Genomic DNA, 16,038 nt, shown 5'->3' on the forward strand with positions numbered 1-16,038 from the left:
CCCCTTTCCCATTCCAGGTCCCCTAAGGTAGGACTGAATCGCCCGGGGGAGAGGCCTCCTTCTAGGCTTTGAAACTCTGCCCCATTGCAGCCTCCCTACTTTGCCCGGTAGGAAAGACAGGCCCCACTGGGTCCTGTCGTCAGTGGCTGGGAGAGCCAGTTACTGTTCCCACGAGCCGTGCAGCAGGGGCTGGCCGTCGCTGCAAACAGAGACCCAGCAGCAAGGAAGCTCGTAAGCACCTGCTTAACCTTTAGCACGTGCACTTTCCCCAGGCACGGCTGCTGGAGTTCTCCTGAAAAACACAGCCCCCAAAGCCCTTGGTTCCTGCCTCCTCTCTCCGGCTGGGAGCCCTCAGCCCCGGCTCCCAGCCCCAGGGCTGCTGTGTTCTAGCCAAGCAGGAGGAAGTTACTCTTGGCATGGAAGTTTGGACCACACGTTTATTAAGCACAACCTCCCTCCCCCAGCCCCTCTGTATTTCTATATATTAATTCATTTGGCAGATTATTTTTTTTAAGGAAAAAACAAGTACCTGGTGGGTTGAAATTCCCCCTTAAAATGACATTAGCAAATGCACATGTAAAAAATAAATAAGCTCCTACATTCAAGTATATGGCAATTACGTCACGCTTCCGCAAGCTGATTGGTCAGATTCCAGTTCGTGGCCGGGCCAAGCAGGGCGGCACGGGCACAAGTCCACAGCTGGTCATGGTGTCTTAACAGCCGGAGCCCGGGGGGGGGTGGCCCCTCTTACTGAATACAATACAGGGAGCCATGGCCCCGCTGAGCTGGTCCATCCATCCAGCAATACTGAGGGTGAATTCTGCCTGCTCCCACCTAGGACATCCGCACAGGTTAGCGCACTGGTACCTCTCCCGAGCGTCCGTTCAGTTGGGCTAAGTGCCACCGGCCTGAGTTTCTTGCTGCTGGAAATTTTCCATGAAGGCCGCTCCTGAGAGCGACGGGGACTCGGCCCTAGACCCAGGCATGGGCTTGGGGGAGATGAGCAGTAGCTGGAAGGCCCACTGAGGACCAGCGTGGCAGTGCAGCGTGGCACCTCGGTACAGCAAACCTGGGGGGCAGCTAGCCCCCTTCTGCGGGAGGGCTCAGGGCTTTGGGGGAGGGAGGGGCCTTGTTTTTCAGCCTATGTGAAAGTGACAAGTCCCCACCAAAGTCAGCACCTTCCCTGTGCGCCCCTGTCCTAGCCCACACCGTGCCTGCCAGGCTGGGGCCTCTCGCTACTACTGCAAGAGAGGAGGAGGAGGGTTGTTAAGCCCCTGGGACGCGGGCAGTGCTCAGAGGAGTGTTAAGCCCCTGGGACGCGGGCAGTGCTCAGAGGAGGGTTGTTAAGCCCCTGGGACGCGGGCAGTGCTTGGAGGAGTGTTAAGCCAAGCCCCTGGGACGCGGGCAGTGCTCGGAGCTAGATTCACAGCTGTAGTCCCAGGGTAGTGAACGGGGCCGGAGTGACAGCCCTGGGGCGGGAGGTTCCACCTTCACAACACGCAGCAAAACAAGGTTTAGCCCCTGCTGCTTTGCTTCAGCCTGAACCCGCCGGGGCCCCCGTGGGGTTCACTGCCAGCAAACACCCAGGAGCTCTTTGACACAGGCCAACAGCTGTCAGGGGCTAGTGCCACGTATACTGGGGCCTCTTAGTTCGTGGTCACAGGTTCCACTCCCGAGTGCCCCGCTCCCCGTGTAACAGCACAGCCAGCATGGCACCGGAGACAGTTATGGGCACCCTCCGTGCTGCTGCTGTCTTTGCAGGGGAGGCGTTGCCATGAGCGGGGGCAGCGCCAGGTGCACAGAGCACCTGAACGGGGCTTGCTCGGCACCGTGGGAGAAAGCCAGCTGTGCTGAGAGGTGCCAGAGCCAAGCTTGGCACTGCGGGGCAGGACCCCAGCTCCAATGGCTCCCGCTGTCACCTTGGCAGGCTGGTGAGGACAGCTCCAAATGGCTCCTGGCCAGACCCGGGAGGAGTCCAAAGGAAAGAGAGGCTCCCTGTTAACCCATGTGTGGCAGAAATAAAATACATTACGGCACGCGGGAGCACGGTTGCTGCAGCACTCTGACTGCTGGCCGCCTCCAGCTTCTCCACGGTTGCACCCCCTGCCTCTGGCAAAGGGCCCCAGCCCCGCTGGACACCCCTTCCCCACAGAGCTCGGCAGGGAGGTGCCGACGCTCCCAGGCACCGCTGGCAGGGGGGCTGCAGCAGCCAGTTCACCAGTTGTCTCAGTCTGTGTCCCTGGCACTCTGTGCCCAGCCCCCAGCCGTGCGTGCGCAGTTCCTCCGAGCTTTGCTCAGCTGTAGAACAGTCATTGGTTGCCTATAAAAAGCCATATAGAAAAACTGTCCCCAGCTTGTGAACCTGCCCAGCCCCTACTCCAAGGAAAGACAAAACCCCCAAAGTGGCAGGAAACGCCCCCTCCCCCTCTACACCCACCCCCCTTCGCTGGGCAGGGCTGCTCCTCCCCGGGAACGTCTGCCGCGGAGCCGCTGGGCTCAGTTTTTAAACAGACGACGCTTTCCTCAAAGCAAACCCCCAATTCTTAGCTGGAGCTGGGTCTCCTCTGCTGCTGCTCCTCCTGGGCCGAAGCCAGATCCACCCTCTGCTCGTCCATACGCTTGGCCTGGACGCGCTGGATGAGGCTGAAGAAGTCCTCATCGGGCATGGTGGGGCCCCGGGGGACGGCGTCTGGCGGAGCGCAGCGCTGGTCGTCTATCCGGGATGACTGGCACGGCCGAGGGGAGGGGAGGAGAGGAGAAGAGAAACAGGCGTTAGAACCGGTTCCCGCCTGCGCTGGCTTCATCCTGCTGGGGAGCCAGCGAGCTCCCTGCAGCGGGCTGGAGCCCAAAGGGGTTGCCATGAGGAGGTGGCAAGAAAGGGCAGAAGAATCCCACCCTGGAAACAAAGGGAGCCGGGAACAGTGGCCCTGAACCCAGGGCCGTGGGGGCGGGGGGAGGAGGGGCTTTTCATGGCTGTTAAAAGGCTTTGCGGTGAGTCCTGCTTTAATGGGCCAGCCTCTCAGGGCCCCCCTCCCTCCCTTCCCGTTTGCCCTGGGCCTCGGCCTACCTAACTGCAGGTGCCAATCAAAGAGCAGCACAAGACCTTGACTGGCACCTGCTCGTCTGTTCTGGAGGCACAAACCTGGCCCCGCAGAGAGGTGGCTGGGCCCTCTGCCGGTCTTGCCCCATGTTCGTACAGGGCTGTGTACTGTTCGGGATGGGCCCTAGGAGCGGCCGGAAAGCTGGCGCTGCCCCTGGGGTCGGTGCAGAAGAGCAAGCTGCCTACCTGGCACTTCATGAGCATGTTGAAGAACTCGTCCCCTGGCTCCTGGGCATCCCCCTCCATGCGCAGGTGCCCCAGGTTGTTGTGAGTGATGCGGAGGCCGGGCAGGCTGCCCACGCTGGCACGCTGGTCATCCAGCCGCCTGCTCTGGGAGCTGGCGATGAGATCAAAGAACTCCTCTGTCTGCGGAGATGCTATTAACGAGGACTGAGCTGCAGGGGAACAGGGAGGGCACCAGGGCGTCAGTGCGGGGATGGCTGTTCAGCTCCAGCATGCTGCTCAGTCTCTAATTAACTCGTTCACCACCCCTCTGAGGTCCGAAAGCCAGGACGCCTGGGTTCTGTTCTGGTCTGTGATGCTGCTTTACTTGGTGATCTTGGGTAAGTCACTTTGCCCCTGTGCCTCTCAACGCATGCACAGTGGGGGTGGCTAATCCCTCCCTGCCTTTGTAAAGCACTTATGGCCCCCATAAAGCTCAAAGTGCATCATTATTAACTAGTAAATGATCCCCTTTTAGAGGTGGGCAAGCTGAGGCAGTGGGCGGGCAAGTGACCTGCCCAAGGGCACCCATCTAATCGGTGGCAGAGCTGGGATTAGCCCAGGCCCATGGTCAGCCGCTCGCAGCAGAAGGGTGATTTGAGCTGCCCCCTTGCTCTCTTAACTCTGCCCCCTGCTAAGAGTAACCTCATTTCCCTGTACTGAATGGGCTCACCTGACCCACAGCAGGAGAGAAGCAATTTCATCTAATTGCAAAGAAGAACAAATGGCCATGACTTTTCTTTTAGAACAGCAGGTCTGGACCCGCCAAAGCTGCATGGCCCCTCTGAGCTGCGGGCAGCTCCCATTACCAATGTGCAGGGCCCCGTTTCAGACCGTGCTTTCTGAAATCAGCCAGCTCCAGTGACTGCCACTCCTAGGGAGCGCAGACAGCTGGCGCTGTGAACTTCCCCACAGCAGTGCCACACAATCCACTCAGGCTAGGTGTGCTGGAGGCCTTGCAAGGAGCGCGCTCACTCAGAGCACAATGGCTGGCGGGACCTTGCGTGTGGAAGACACGAAGGCTCAGTTTGCACCCTGAAAGCTGGCCCGGGGAGCAGCACACGCTGTGGCTATCGTTTTCTCTATGGCATTAAAAGATCCGAGGGGGTTTAGTGCCTTGCTTGACACAACATCAATAAAGTCTAGACGGTGTCAGTGCCTCCCTGGAACGAGGGCTCTGAGTGCACAGACATCGGGCAGCGGAGGGGGAAAGCAGCTGGCTTTAGAGGGTAAACCGCAGAAATCTGGCTACACCTCTCCCCTGGCTGACAAGGCTGCGTTAAGGGAGCCGCACAGGATATTAATTGCACTTGGACCGTTGATTAGATGAGATTAGGGAAGAGATGCCTCATTGACGTGGCCTTACAGGAAGGCACCAAATCTTCAGCACTCTCATTGCATTACCAGCCCTCTGCCTGGGAAGCCACGCGAGCAAAAGCTGCACCTTACTCCGGGGCCATGACCCCTGCTACCCCCCACATCATCCCCTCCCGTACAGCCGTTCAGTGCTGTCTAGTGCCCCGCACAGGGACTCCCGAGGTCCATCTCTGGCTCTCCTAGCGAATGGCGGTGCTGCCCCAGGAGCTTGACCCCTCCAGAGCAGGCAAGTAATACTCCCCTCCCCCGGCCCGGGGTGTGCCGCAAGGCTGACCTGGGTCTGAAGCGCCTGGCACCGCTCTAGTGCTCTATGAAGGGTTAGAAACGCAGCATTCCAAGCTCTCAGCCCCCTGCTGCATCTTGGCGGGGAGTAGCTGAGTGGATCAGGGAGCAGAACGTTGCCATCGACGCGGGCACAAGCACCCAAGCGGCCTTTAAAGGTCCGACACGGGCGAGCGGTTCTGCCTTTGAGAACTCCCGGGTGGTGGGACCAAGCAGACCCGTTCCTGGTTACAACGCGTCCTCTGCTGGCCCGTTCTGAGCCCGGGAGCAGCCTCCTCAGTGCAACTGCAGTTAATAGGCCATGATTACAGTGACCCACCGAGGAACTTGTCTGAAGAGACATTTTCCGCCTTCCTCATTATTAAGCCTAATTTTAGGATTCAGGGGGCAGGGGCCGGCCAGTTCCAAGTAGACGGTAGTTACAGAAATTGTGCTTGCAATTGACCCCAAAGCCCCTGGAAGCCTGAGTGGCTTTCTGTCTTGCGCTCAGGCAGCCTCCTAACAGACGCCCCATGCAATTACAAAGGGTGGATATAATTAGAGGCCATGTAATCAGCCAAGTGCAAGCAGAGGTAAGTGATTCATCAGCCAGCTCGTCCTTTCCGAGTCCCCCAGACTACACTCGCCTTCCAGGTCCAGTGCAGCTCCGGTATCTGCCGGTGCAATGGCTGCGCACGTTCTGTCCAGCACGAGGCAGAGGTACCTGCGTCAGAGCGCGTGTCTTAGGAAATCACAGTCTGCGCCTGGTTCTTTTCAGCCCTCCCAGAGCCAGCCTGCTCCTCCGGCGGCTGTCTGTCCGGGTGTGTGTTTGGGAGCGAGAGCACGAGCCAAGCTCTCTGCTGATGTAAATGGGCTCAGTTCCACTGGCTTCAGTGGAGTTTTGCCCGTTTCCCCCAGCGGAGGATTTGCGCCGTGACTTCCCACCACCCTCCTTACAAGCAGTCAGTGCTATGCTCACATCCCGCCCAAGTGCACACGCTCCGAATGCCACCTAAAGGTTCCGGTGCTGCCTCCCCATGAGAAACCAAAGACCAGCAGGCACTTGCAAGGTGCGCTGCTGGCACAGACAGGCCCCCCGAGCCAAGGACCTGGCACTCCACCTGAGGGGCTGTGCTCTGTCTTAGAGCAACTCTGTGGGAAACGGGGTTGGGGGAGCGAAGGGAAAGTGCACTGCAAGCTCAGCCAGCGGCCCAACGTGCTGGCTAATGTCCCTACGCCTAAGCACAGACTTGTGCTGCCAATGCCCATCACGCCTGGCATGACCAGGTCTGGATGGCACCACACCTGGCACTGCTGGGAACCTCAGAGAGGAGGTTTTTCAAATGACGGGCATAAGCAAACAGAAGGCGCCGCACAACAAAAGCGTTCAATCACAAGCCCTGAAACAACATCCAACAGTCCATGAAAACAGCCGGGTGGTTCCTTTTTGCTGCTGGTTAGGAATGAAACATTCCCCCGCAATGTAGAAATCCAAACACGCTGACACCGGGCGAGCAAAGGGGAGCCAGTAAATAACTCTAATTAGAAAGTAAAACAGGGCACGTAGTTTTACTGTCTACATGAGAGTGCAAATTAATTAAACAGCAGTGTGCCCAACTCGCACGTTTCTCGAGTGTCTCACGGTATTTGCTGTTGTCCTTAAAGCCTCCTGTTACGGAGGCATGTTAATACATGAGAATCTCAGCTTTCATTTCAAAAAGGAAGGAAGGCCCAGACCCCCCAAAAGGGATTGATTCCAATGAGAATTTGGCTCAGAACCTCAAAGATATTTTAGGCACCTAAGTTTCTAGCCATCAAGGTTGTGGAGAAAAGCTTCAAACTATGAAGTGAGGACAGCAGAAAGGCTCAGCAATCAGGAGCCGAATCAACAGTGCTCCAAATTCACGTGTTTATTAACAAATCATGTGTTTTAACCCAGCCTCCTGCTCTGGAGTTCTAGCGCCTGGTTTGGAACACCTGGGCTGATGGTAATACGGAAACAGCTTAAAGGCTGCTGCTGTCTAAAGCTCCCTCGATTGTGGCCCTCAGTGCAGCTGGGAAACTCACGCTGGTTTCTGTCTCAGCAACGCGCGTATCTCTAGAAAACCGATGCGCATTTCCAGGCTATTTTTAGGGTGAAAAAGCCACCTGACTCGGAGCCAGTCTGTGCTCCTTGTCACAACCCAGCCTGACCTGTTCAGCACGGTTTAGCTCTCGCTGCTGCCAGCTCTGTATTCCCTGGGTGGCTCGGTGCTGCAGCTCCGGAGTGGCCTTTTTAGTGATGTCAGGTGTCTTTTTTTAAAATAATCTTTTATGTTTGTTTGTTCCAAATGGCATAGTTTGATCAAAAACATATGGAACAAATAAAAGGATAAAGTACTATAGAAAAAACACAGCAAACGACCCAGGTGTGTCACCAAATAGAATTTTGCAAGACCGCCTTAACAATGACTAATACTTAGCGCTTATAGCACTTTTATCCAGAGCAGGAAAGTGCCTTATAGCCAACCCCAAAATTTGGGTTTTTTTTTTAATTTGTGTCTTGGTCCTTGTGCCTTTGGGGCTCATCTTTTCAAGCTTTTCTCTGAAACCAGGAAAGATACTTTTGAACAAATGAAAGCTGAGATTCTCACATAAGCACCTGACTCCAGGAGCTGGGGATTTCAAAGAAAACAAAAACTATTGCCAGACTTGCGTTCAGTTCATGAGAATTGGCAGCACTGCAGGCATGTCATTACTCTCATTAACGAGAGCCCCCAGATGCTTACATATTCTTTCTTCCAGGGCAGGCATGGAGGTGGCAGCAGCCTCTGCAGCCTCTGTCTGGCATTCTTCTAGCGGGCAGCGCTGGTCATCCATTCGGCTGCTCTGGAACTTGCTCAGCAGGTCAAAGAAGCATTCCTCGTCTGAAGGGGCCCGGCTGATTTTCTGCAAAGAAGAAAGAAAACAGAAGAAGTCAAGCAATCAACAGCAACTCCTTGCATCTGCAACTGCTGACTTACATATATACAAGTTTCCTGCCTTGTCCTAGGCCAAGTGGAGGCTGGATTCCCTGCTGCTCGGTGCTGCAGAGTGGAGCCGTCAGAGAGGGTCAGCGCTATTTGATTCTCTGCTTGGCTCCGCCCCCAGCCACAGGATAGGTTAGAGCAGTTCGGGGATTGCTCTAACCTGCACCAGCTGGCAATGACCTCCAAGGGACTGTCCGCACCCCCGTCCCTCCCCCAATTCACTCCTTGGCCAGGGCTATGAGGGTAAGGCCTAGAAACTGCCTCTGTCCCTGCTGCAGCCTCCCCCACCCGCGCGCGCACACACACCACCCTTAGCAACCCCAGCTGGGACGTGTGGCGGGTTTCCACCTGAGCAATGCAAAGGGAGCAGAGCAGGACAGCGAATGGTGCCTCCGGGAGTCAACAAATTCCCTTTCACTCAGCTCATTGCTCATCTCCTATTAAGGCAGCTCTTTTCCAGCGCAGGTGTCCCGCCAGGCACACAGCTGTGTTGTGTCCCCAGCCATTCCCGTCTCCGAAATAGCTTCTTGCTGTTCTTCTCCTTGCCCTTCCTTTCCATCAGGGGAACAGAAAGAAAGATCAAGCCCTCGCCCCACACACCCCGGCAAGGCAGAGTTACCTTCCTTTGCAAGTGCTCTCCTTAGGGGCTATTGCCAGGGAGCATTCGCAAAGGCACACGGTGAGCAGCCGCCACCGTTCCAGCAGAGGAACAGTTGTGGCAAGCCGTTCTGTTAAATAATCCAATCACGTTTCAGCCGACCTGGGAACTCTGGATGCATTCCAAGCAGCCTTTGGCCGGGGCTGCGTTTCTAGTCTTCCTTTGGGCTCCTAGCAATGGGGAAGTTAGCCTTGCTGTCCAACAGCCTTCATGGCTACAGAGCATCGTGAACACGCGGGCGCGCTCTCCCCTGGCACGCCAGGATTGTGCTATTGCTGGGAGAAAAGGCTGGTTCCAAAGGAGAGAGGGAGGGATTTCCGTGCCCTTGCACGGGACAGGGAATTAGTTACTGAGCAGTGTTGGGGCAGCTAAGTGAAAGAGGAGATCTGGACAGGAGCAGGGTCAGCCCAGGGAGAGATTAGGAACCTGGGAGCAGGACTGGGCTCGAAGTCAGAGAGGGGCAGGAAGCCAGGGAATGAGCTGGACCATAGGGTATCACACAGAACCCCCTTCTGGTGTGTTGTCCCCAGCCCCGTCCTCTCCCTTTGCAAGGTTATAGCCCTGTACACACAGACAGCAAGTGTTCCTCTAAATTTAGACTCCCATAAAGGCCTCCACAACGTGAGCTTCCCAGCATTCTTCCTTCCTTTCTGTTACCCACAGGAGACCGCTGGTTATAACGATCATCGAGCTGCAAATGCCACTCAATTATAGCTCCTCAGGAAAACAATTCCCGCCCGAGAGCCCCAAATGAGCACCTTTCACCAGACAGCGATATATTTAAGCTGTGCTGTGGAATGGATTTGCTTCCAAAGCCTCCATGCACAAGCCCTGTGGGGTGACCAATTCCAGTTCAGACAGATGCGTTTTTATGCCATTACCAGGCACGCTTCGTTAATGGAGTAAACACAGAGTCCCCTCTTTGGCTCAGCCAAATGCAGCGTAAGCAGCAGATTTCTCTGAAGAATTACTCAGAATTGGATGTGAAATTAGAAAATGAGAAGAGAGGCATCTGCCAGGCTCAGGAGGGCCCCGACTGGGCTTGGGATCTGGTACTGTCACACAGGCTGCTCAGATGCTACCAAGAGCAATGGATAAAATCAGTGGACATTGGTGAACCTCTGGTATCCGCTCAGTGGCCCACTGACATGAGCTGGTGGCATGGATGGAATGACAGCACCAAAACCAAGAACAATTATTTGTTATTAGTATTATGAAGACCCAGCTCTTCAAAGGGATTTAGGCACCTACCTCCCATTGAAACTAATGGGACCCTGAAACCAATGAGAGCTGGGTGCCTAAATACCTTGGAGGATCTGGATCTATGTGCCCCAGCAGGATCAGGTCCCCATTGTGCTAGGTGCTGCACAACCACCTGGCAAGAGAGAGTCCCGTCCCTGAGGCATTTATGATCTAAACGGACAAGTCAGGCAAAGGGCGGGAGACAGGAAGGATTATTACAGGGCTTGAGGTGAAGTGCTCTGCCAGACAGGGGGGCTGTGGCAGAGAGGGGACTGACCCCAGATGGCCTGTGTCCCAGGGCCTTCACCGCACAGCCATCCCTCCAGGCAGGCCTCAGCAGAGAGGCGCTTCATGAATGGGGCCCACAGATCGAACCCCCTTCCCTCGCCCGCCACAGGTGGGTCCCTCCAGGCCAGTCAGTGGGGAATCGCGGGTGCGCATGCCCTGGGGAGAGGGAGATTTAGCTCTCGAGTTGACGAATCTCGAGCTATTCTCTAGCACAACGTTCACTGACCACAACCAAACCGGCTGAAGTAGGGAAAGCACGTTTCGTGCGAGACGGGCACGCTCATGCTGAACTGACCACGTGGCCACACCCCGTCCGTACCTAAGTCCATCTGACAGCCCCTCTTCTGCTGTGCTGCTTCTATACACTGAGCTGGCTTGTATACAAATCACCCACCGCTGTTCCCCCTCCCCCGGGCCGCTTGTCCGTGTGCCAGGCTTGGCCTTAGATTGCGAGCAGGACTGTTCTCCACGAGGGCCTGGAGGCACAAGTGCCCAGCAGGTGCTATTGCAGACACATACTAATAAACGGGCCGGCTGCGCTTGTGGAGTTGGGGAGCGTTCGGCCTTCGGGCTCAAGCCATGTGTGGGACGCCGGGAAACCCAGTTGTGCTACTGCTTCCACAATGCAAAGCCTGGCTGGAGATTTCTTCTTGAATGCACCAGCAGCGCCTTCAGGCAGCCCTTCGATGAGCTCACCAGGCTTTGCTGATTTTAACCCTTTGCATTCTACGTTTTCCGAAGCGCCTACCAACACCGGCTCCTTTCTCCTCCCATCATCCCCGAGAGGCAGGGGACGTCCGAGCCCTATTTTACAGACTGCGGAGCAGAGGGGTCAGGTGACTTGGCCCGGGTCACATAGCAGGTCACTGGCAGAGCCAAGGATAGAACCTAGGTGTCCTGGCTCCCAGTCCACTGCTCTGATCACTAGAATCTGCTTCTCTCATGGACACTGAAGTACAAAATGAAGTAAAGCTCCGATGCATCCTGGGATAGAAGCGCTTAGAGACGCTCACGTCTTAATGTAAAAAAAAACAACCCAAAACAAAAACAAACAAACAAAACCTTCTTTTTCTTCCTGGTTTTGGCTTTTGCGGCCTTATGCATCCTCACTAATTTGCTACCTTAACCCCCAGAACTCTCCCCATCACACTCACCAGCTTTTGGCAGAGGTCTGGACAGGGATTCCCATGGGGCTCCTAACTTGGCCAGTGGAGGGGAACTCCTGGGTGATGCAGGGCTTAGCTCACACTCCTCAGCACCCTGGCTGAGCACTCTGCTTCTGGAGTGACTGCAGCCCCTTCCCAACCAGGGAACAGGGCCAGGTGTAGCGCCCAGGTGGATGCATTCAGCCCTTAGGCCCGGCCCTTTTAGCACTTGGCACTGGAGTAAAGCCAGCAAAGCAAGGGGAGAAGTCCGAGGTCGGGTCCTTTGCTGACTCTGGGATCATCTCAAGCTTGTCAGCAAGGCTACGGGTTGTCCTTTATGGGACCGAGTCTGGCGCAGGAGAACCCACGTGAGGCTTCTCTTATGGGCCCCTTCTCGTTCTGTCCCAGTGGAGAACCCTTCTAAACAGGTGGAGACGACTTCGAACAAAGGGCAGCTGGCTGTTTTCAAAGGGGATGGAAAATCCCCAGCAGAGAGTCGTGATGAGGGGGTTAAAGCAATGGTTTTGGCTCAGTAAATGAAAGAAAATAATTTTCTCTTATGCTAAGCAAACCAGACGAGATACATTCGACTTCTATTTAGGGCATCGTCAAAATTAGCAACAGGCCAGGCAACGGAACATTAGCAATCTGGGAGCTGATCGGGGAGGAGTGTGTGTGTGTGTGTGTGTGTGGGGTGGGGGAGAGTAAAACCCCACCTCTTCCATGTGCTGATCTGCTAATAAAATGGTGTGTTGAAAAGAACAGCCTCTGAACCAATAATAGCTGCACCCTGGAAATCAAAGGGTTTAAATTGAGGATGCGCTGCATTTATTACAGTTCTGCCACATCAGGTTGCGTGACCCAAATTTCATGAGGGAGAAGAAATTCTGCTCTCAGTCAACCGATTCAACCCAGCGGGTTTCAGCGGGGTTGCACCAGTGTAACCAGGAGGAGCATTTGGTCCAGAGAAGGACTCTGACTTCAGATGTGCAAACATTAGGGAAGTGTCACTGGGGAGGAAAAATTAAGCTAAGAAGTGATGCCATGTGCTCCAGAGAGCTGAGTTCAGATTCCGCCATCGTGTGAAAAAATGAGCTTCTACTGGACACTTGTCTGGGTCACAAAAGCATCACACAGTTTCAGGTGACTGGCAGCCACTGCTCAAGCAAGGCCCGGGGCTGGGCCAGGAGGGGGTGTTTTGCCTGATCTGTGAGAGGCGTCAAGGACTGGAAGAGCCAGGGGGTGGTTGGCGGGACCTGGGCCAGCCTGGGAACGGTCAGGCAGGTTCAGAGATGGAGGCATGCTGGGGCAGCCGTACAGGAGTCCAGGGCTGGGGGAGCCGCAGATCAGGGTCAGTGTTCACAGGCAGCCCAGGAGAAAAGCAAGGGATGCAGCTGAAGCTCACGGGACACTGGCACGGTGGTACGGGGGAGCTTTTGCACTCTGCTGGCCCAAACCAGTGCTATTCATCCTTCTCTTTCAATCACCCTTGAGAAACAACTCCCACCTCCTCCACGTCCCTCTCACTGCGGACTAGGCTCGCTTTCCCCTTGGTTCGCCATGGACTGGCTCAGCACCCCTCTAATTAAAATGCTAAAACCTGATGATACCCCGAGCACTTGGCTCCCTCAGTGCACACCTCTGGCCTGGCCTCGGACAAGGAGCTGCAGAGAGAGCGGGACCATCATGATGCAGGCCACAGATGGGGGCGCGATCAAGAGTGTGCGGACGATGCCATTTTGTAGAGTAAAACGGCGTCCTCATCTGGCACATACGGTGCATGTGCTACAAAATGGCGTCCTCCATGCTATCTGGGGTCGCGGGCGTTAATAAAGCATCAAAATGAGGTCCTGCCACCAAACTTTGGGAACTGCTGCTCTAGCTTGTAGGACTGGTCCCCAGCTCCCCGGATCTTTCATCCATGAATTAGACCTTGTCTACATGTGTCCTTAACTTACCATAACAATGAAAAATGAGATGGGTGCTTCCCCAGCTGCCATATCAATAAGCCTCAGACAAAACCTGTTGCTGAGAAGTCCTTGCCCATTCCCTAGTGTCCTCTATAAGGACGGCAGGCAAGGAGATGATAAATGAGCCTTCCAGACAGCAGAGGGGCCCTTCTCCGGAGCGGCTCATCATTTATCTGAACAACACACACCTGCGGCCCAGCACAGCCCGGGGAACCGTTGCCAAAGAGACAGGCCAAATGGGTCTGCGCTTCCCTATATGGATTTTAAATGGAAATGAGGCGTGTGTGTGGCGGGAGGGGGAGGGAACTGCCCTAATGATCAGAAAGAAAATCTCTTCTCACACGGCACCGTTCGCAGCGGGATGGATCTCAGAGCACTCACTCAAACACGACCCCAGCCTCGCGAGCAGAGCTCATAGCCTGTAATGAGGAATGCATGTGACTAATCGAGTTTCTTTCTCCGCCAGCAGTATGCAATTTCGACGTACTTATTCGCTCTATTAAACGATAGTTTCTGCCAGCTGATGGAGCGACTCCTTTAGCTCAAGTGCTAGCAGTGTCCATAGCACCTCTCCTTTGGCTGCTGTCCCAAAGTATTTCCCAAAGCAAAGAGTTAGTCCCTGCTCCAACGCTGGGTTCCAACTCTGCTGACGATCCACATAGGGAGTCATTACAATTAATTCCGGTGTGAATACTTATGTGCATTAATTGAAAATCCACTTCCTCAAAGACTTGCATGGGCCCCTTGGAGATCTGTTTCCCACAAACATTTGTGCTAGTGAAGCTGCAGCACTCAAACATTCCCAGAAAGCGAACGACTGGCGCAAACCCATTCACTCAAACTCACAGCAATTTTTTAAAAACGTGCTTCACCCATCTTTACTCACAATGCCCCAAGAGGTCAGTAATATTATCCCCTCCTTACAGATGAGTAAACTGAGGCATAGTGACTCAGCCACACAGCAAAGCAGTGACAAATCTGGGAATAAGGACCAGAAGGCCTTGGTTCCCAGTGCCTGGGATGCTGAGTAATGGGTCACTGGTCCTGCTGATCTGATATAGGAAATTTCCACTTCTTATTTAGACTTAGAAATCATTCCAAATGCCTCATTGCAGCATCCAGGGCCCAATGCAAAATCCATTGATGCCAATGGTCATTGGAGCAGGCCCTTGGAGTCACCTTTGTGTTTCAGAAACAGGCTTCAATCCTCATCTTCCCCCAGAGATTTATTTTCGCTCCAGGAGGGGCTGCGGGGAGGTCTGGCTTTGTTCCTCTGTGGGAGACCCAAGTGAGGAGTTGCAGTCTTTCTTTCGGGAGGGGAAGCTTCCTGAGGCAGCTCCTACGCCTCAGCCAGGGATGGCAAAAGACATGTGAAAACCAGACGAGGTATTTAATCGTCAGGGGAAAGCTGAGGGGCTCCCTCAATAAGGTCTCGGCCAGGCGGGTGGGCCCTGAAAGGGTGAGAAAATCCAGCTGTGCCTGTCGCCCTGGACTGGAGCCTCCCCCATGTGCTGCTGGGGTTTTCTGTATTGTGAAACAGGGACTAGCTTACATGCCAACTTCTTCAGCTCAGCTATAAATCCATTCTCGCTCTAAAGGGCACTGGAGACACACACTCCTCTCCCCCGGCCTTGCTGCTGGGCAAGACATGAATTCTCCTCTTGCCATCTGAAGGCAAGGAAAATACAGCTTGGAACGGAGCCAAGGACAGGGTCAGGGCTGTTTGGGGGTCAGAACAAGGGAGGCTGGCCCCATGTTCTCCCCTCAGGGAGCCTGCATCAACCGAGCTAACGGAGATGTGCCCAGCCAGCAAGGGGGGCAGAGAACTGCCTTTGGTTTAAAGTCACAGTCCCCACTTTGTATGACTGACATTTTCATCACGACACCCAACTGCTAATCAGAGTGCAAAGGGGGCTAATGAACCCCTGCCAGTCAGACTCGGTTACCTGAAACAGGCCTCCCTCATTTGAAGACATCCAGGCTTTTGCATACATTTTTTTTTCCTAAGTGATCAGCAGCCCCTTTTCATCTGCTGTTTTGTAACCAAGGTGGAGACAACACCAGCTGCTGTCTGGAAAATGCATCGAAAAGCGAGTGCCCAAGCGATTGGGTGTCTCTGAGTCACCTTCTCGCGCACTCTGAGGATTTTTCAGAGATGCTGCACACCCACGACTCCTGATGGGGTGTGTGGCGCTTCTGACAATCAGGTTGAGAAGCTTAGGGGGTTCTGAGACTTCTACCTGCTTAGCAGCATTCACAAGGGAGTGAGACATCATCCACCAGTTTCCTCACAGCTCTTGTGGTCTAAAAGTTCTACTTTGAGAACCACTGAACTCACCTAAAATACCTGGCTCAGGGCTCCATCTTCTGAGCCCAAGCTCCACTTCTGTCCAGACCCTCATCAGTTAGGCTCTGACCCAGCTTGCTGAACTGAGGCAGAGTCCTGCTGACATGTGGTCCCAGGCCTCTCATTCTGCTGTGTGAATGCACTCGTATGGCTGCGAGACCCGGGCCCAGGTTTACAATGCAGTGTAGCCATCCACTAGAGGGCCCAGGCTAAGGGGCGAAAGGCTATGGGGAAGATTAAATGGGATTCAGTGCCTTGGAAAATCATTGCAGTAGCAGCTGTGCAGGGCCAGCTTAGGGGGAAATTCAGCAAATCACTTACGCACATGCTGAAAGTTAGTCGTAAGCACTGGCTTAAGGGCTTTGCTGAATCAGGGCCTTTAGGAGGAGATTTTCAAAAGCACTGAAGAGATGTATCCAC

The 16,038-nt window shown here is 54.7% G+C and overlaps 1 protein-coding gene across 8 annotated transcripts in view; it reads right to left on the reverse strand.

The window, feature by feature from the left end:
• Positions 1–423: 423 nt before the first annotated feature.
• Positions 424–16,038, reverse strand: part of GPSM1 (G protein signaling modulator 1) — a 140,182-nt gene continuing 124,567 nt past the window's right edge. For 7 of the 8 annotated variants that reach the window (XM_044992587.1, XM_044992586.1, XM_044992585.1 and 4 more), the window contains 3 exons: positions 7,729–7,888; positions 3,287–3,495; positions 424–2,726 (listed from right to left, as the gene is read on the reverse strand). In XM_044992587.1, coding sequence (XP_044848522.1) covers positions 2,544–2,726; positions 3,287–3,495; positions 7,729–7,888 — 552 coding nt within the window. In that variant the 3' untranslated portion in view covers positions 424–2,543. Of the gene's footprint in view, positions 2,727–3,286; positions 3,496–5,607; positions 5,685–7,728; positions 7,889–16,038 lie in introns of those variants that run through there. The other variant, XM_044992591.1, reaches the window with a different exon arrangement.

The sequence above is a fragment of the Mauremys mutica genome, chromosome 18 (genome assembly GCF_020497125.1).
Source record: "Mauremys mutica isolate MM-2020 ecotype Southern chromosome 18, ASM2049712v1, whole genome shotgun sequence".
In the NCBI taxonomy this organism is placed as follows: Eukaryota; Metazoa; Chordata; order Testudines; family Geoemydidae; genus Mauremys; species Mauremys mutica.